Source organism: Arachis ipaensis, chromosome B04, assembly GCF_000816755.2.
Source record: "Arachis ipaensis cultivar K30076 chromosome B04, Araip1.1, whole genome shotgun sequence".
Classification (NCBI taxonomy): domain Eukaryota; kingdom Viridiplantae; phylum Streptophyta; class Magnoliopsida; order Fabales; family Fabaceae; genus Arachis; species Arachis ipaensis.
This window is the reverse complement of record NC_029788.2, coordinates 104,289,282-104,293,097: the sequence shown is the minus strand read 5'-3', so window position 1 is coordinate 104,293,097 and position 3,816 is coordinate 104,289,282. Positions and strand designations below refer to the sequence as shown.

The 3,816-nt window shown below is 33.9% G+C and overlaps 1 protein-coding gene across 1 annotated transcript in view; it reads right to left on the bottom strand.

The window, feature by feature from the left end:
- LOC107637987 (mitoferrin-like) overlaps window positions 1,299-3,816 on the bottom strand; it is a 4,347-nt gene continuing 1,829 nt past the window's right edge. The window contains exons 2-3 of the mRNA XM_016341197.2: window positions 2,553-3,223; window positions 1,299-1,824 (exon numbers count right to left, since the gene is read on the bottom strand). Of these exons, the coding sequence (XP_016196683.1) occupies window positions 1,636-1,824; window positions 2,553-3,223 (860 nt within the window). The 3' untranslated portion in view covers window positions 1,299-1,635. The remainder of the gene's footprint in view (window positions 1,825-2,552; window positions 3,224-3,816) is intronic.

The window sequence follows — 3,816 nt, the reverse complement described above, 5'->3', positions numbered from 1 at the left end:
TGTATTCCGAATATAGTAGCATTAAACGCATTGTAGCTATATTTCGGATATGTACAATTTTGCAGTTGTGCCATATCTCAAGTACACCCAAAATATATTCAATTTTTGTTAAATTAGAGCACGATGACTAAGTACTTGAGATAAGTGTTTAATGTACATTGGGTCATTGTATTTGAGATACTTAAAATTACGTATATCAATAAATATTTTGCGTTTTANNNACATGTTAACATGTTAATTCAAATAATATAAATAAATAGTTAAATTAATCTCTGAAAAATCACTCAATTTTTAATTTAGTCTCCAAAAGAATTTTTTTAGTCAAATTCGTCTTGCATAGATTTTAAGTTGGTCATTTTAGTCCTTTCATCACTTTCGACATCAAAATTCGTTGATGTGACACGTTAAGTAACACTACAACACACACCTAGTAGTCTTAATAGGCGGCTAATATAATAAGTTTATGAAATTAGATCAAATCAACTCCCAAATTGAGGGATTCCAATGCCTCAAGTTCTGATCTTCTTAATTAGATTTTGATTTGATCTAATTTCATAAATTTATTATGCTAATAATTAATTAAGACTCTTATTTGTATTTTAGTATCACTTAATATGCTATATTAATAAACGAAAATATTTGGTAACCAAAGAAAATTAGGGGAAAATATTTATAATTTACCTTATTTAGCATTTATTAATTATTGCAACTTGCAACAAGTAATGAATGCTAAATAAGACAAGTTCGGACTGCTCTTTTTGTCTTTCTAACATTACGCATTAATAAATTTTGGCACCAGCAACAAAAAAATGACAGAATGACTAATATAATTAATTTAAAATTTTGAACGATAAGTTTAATTAAAAAAATCTTTTAAAAAATAATTTAAAGAAATAATTTAAAAGACAGTTTTACCATTTACTCCAAATAATATCTTTGCTCAGATCATCCCCTCCCATCTAACCTCTTCCTTCATGATGATGCCGGCATTACCAGTATCATCTTCCTCTTCATCAATGCCTTCAAATTGCATCCTTTTAAAACCGTTATACAGTGCCCCTCATTTTCCTTCATCGTAATTCATGTTTTTGCTGCATATATAATTCACTCCCATCCCATATTCCCATTTAACATTCATATGAACGTCATTTGTAACTTCTCCCCAATTTTTAGTTCCCACTCTTTTCCCCTTTACATTGTTCACTAACCCAAATTGGTTAAACTCCTCTAACATTAATTCGATGCATTGCATGGTTCATGTGTGTCAGTGAAATACGTACTCCTCAAGAGATATCGTTGAATTAACTGAGTTGAGATAAATATGTATTCAACTACAGTAGAAAGTAGAAAGCTCTGCATCACATACATAAGAATAATCTCTGTAATATCATCATTATTCAACAGAATATACAAGCTCGAAGTTGTATATCTCTTTAGTCACTCATTGTAGCTGTGACATTTATGTATTAGTTGTTCCCCTTATTAGCTGGTTGTTCGTATACACATATCTAGGATTGCATTTTATTGTTTAGAATTTGTATACTATGATGATTTGTTGCCGTTTCGCTCCGATATTACACCACAATTACATTGTAATTTTAAGCCATGCTTTGTACACCTGATGAGGTACCATTATTAATTAAGTTTGTGAAAGAAAGATTTGGATGCCTCGTAAGTGGACCAACAAATTGCAGCTGCAGGGGCATGAAACAGCATCCTAGGGACATAACCTCTCATGAGACCTCTATATCCATCTTTTCTTATCACTGTTTGAATAACATGCCCAATTGAATTACTAGAGAATCTGTCACATCCACAAACACCCTGAGCCAAGAAAATATAACAAATTACGTTGTAAAATATAACAAAATTTCTTATCTTAATTAAAAAAATGTATTAACACAATATATCCAAAATTGACTATTTTTTTCTATTAGGTAGGATTATGGAGTCCAAATCACATCTGTCCAAATTTTATTTAATGAAAAAAAATTTAATTGTTGTACAGAAAAGGTCAAATATTTTTCCTATTAAAATAATAATGAATTTTAGTACGCGTATATTTATGGTGACTATGGTAGTTATATAAATATTGTTAAAAAAAATCGTTGCTAAATAATAATAAAAAAAGAGAATATTTTACTTTTTTTTCGTAAAAGATGTTAAATTGACACTCTCTTCTCCTTTATTTGTAAAATATATATTTTTCTTCCTTATAATTTTTAAACAAAAAATTTTAATTCATTTTATATTTTTTGTATTAACTAATGTTAATTTTATCTATTTTTCAAAAAAAATAATTTTTTTTACAAAAATACCCTTTAATAAATTTTTTTTGTCATTAAATTAAAAAAATATTATTTTAATATCTCTAAAAAAAATTAAATTTTTCCAAAAAAATATTATTTTTAATTTTAATAACACTTTTTGAAAAACCAGCCTAGAATTACTCTAAAATAAACCTTGGCTCCTATGAAGTTACTAAATTAGTATGAAAAATTCTATACTATCAATGATTTTCTGATCAACTCAATATTGAAATTCGAATGTACCTGGCACTGAAGTTGAGTTTTGACAACATCAAGCGGGGTTGTGACAACAGCAGCCAGGGCTCCGGCAGCACCACCAGCGGTAGCATGAACCACCCACCTCCTGTCATCCGCGCTCTCCGGCGACACCTCCACCAACCCCTTCTTTGTCGCCTCATACGCCGCAAAATGCACCGCCGTAAACGGAGCGTTCATCACAACCGTAGTCCGATACGACTTAAAAAACGCGGCAACCCCTTCTTCGAGGGCCACTCTCCTCACGCAATCCACCACACCCTTGTACGGACTGCTCTTCAGCTGAAGCCTCTGCTTCACGACGTCCATGGGAGTGAAAACGGCGTCGCTGGTGACTGTAGCGCAGACACCAGAAGCGGCATGCAGCAGTGAGGAGTAATTGTTGGTGGTGAAAGAGGAGGAGAAGGCTTGTTTGCAGAACTCGTAGACGGAGAAGTAAACGGCGTGGGCGGGGCCTGCACCGAGGGCCATGGCGGAGATGCCGCGGTAGAGGGAGGAAGGACCTTCGAGTTTGAGGATGGAAGAGAGGGATTGGCGGAGGCGGAAGGGATGGAGGAGGCATGAAGTGGTGGTGGTGGTTGTTGTAAGAGCTTGCATGCGGGTCTTGAGAGTGTCAACTGGGAACATAGCCATGTGCTCCACTGATCCTGCTATTGAACCTGTCCAATATGCCGCCATTACATTATATATTACGCCAGCGAATTGTTTCTGCTAGTAAAGTAGTAAATGTGCAAAAGGTAAGGGGAAGAAAGAAAAATCATTTAAAGAAAAATAGTTTGTATAAAATGTTTGACAAAAATATTATTTGTACACTAAAATCAGCCACCAATGTATTATAAATACATGTGTGGTTTAATTTATTTTCAATGTGTATTTGTATTTTAACATATATTTTATACTGGTGGCTGATTTTGGTGGCTGATTTTAATGTACACGTAGCATAGTCGAATATTTGATATGGATATAGTTTCTCTTTTATCAGATACTATTATTTAGATTTAGTTAGAGACAATGTCCTGTTAGTTGTAATCTTCTATTTCTTACTTTTGGCTCTAGATAGTTTTTTTATTTTATTGCTGGCTTTGGTATTCTCCTGCATTCTGGTGGTTTTGGACTCTCGGTGGTGGTGGTGGTTATGGACTTATGGGTACAGCTGGTGGTTGTCTTATGGGCTTGGCGGTTGTGGCGGCTTTGTGACTGTGGTGGCCGTGTCATGGCCATGGTCGTAGTGTCCGCGGCAATATATTGGCTA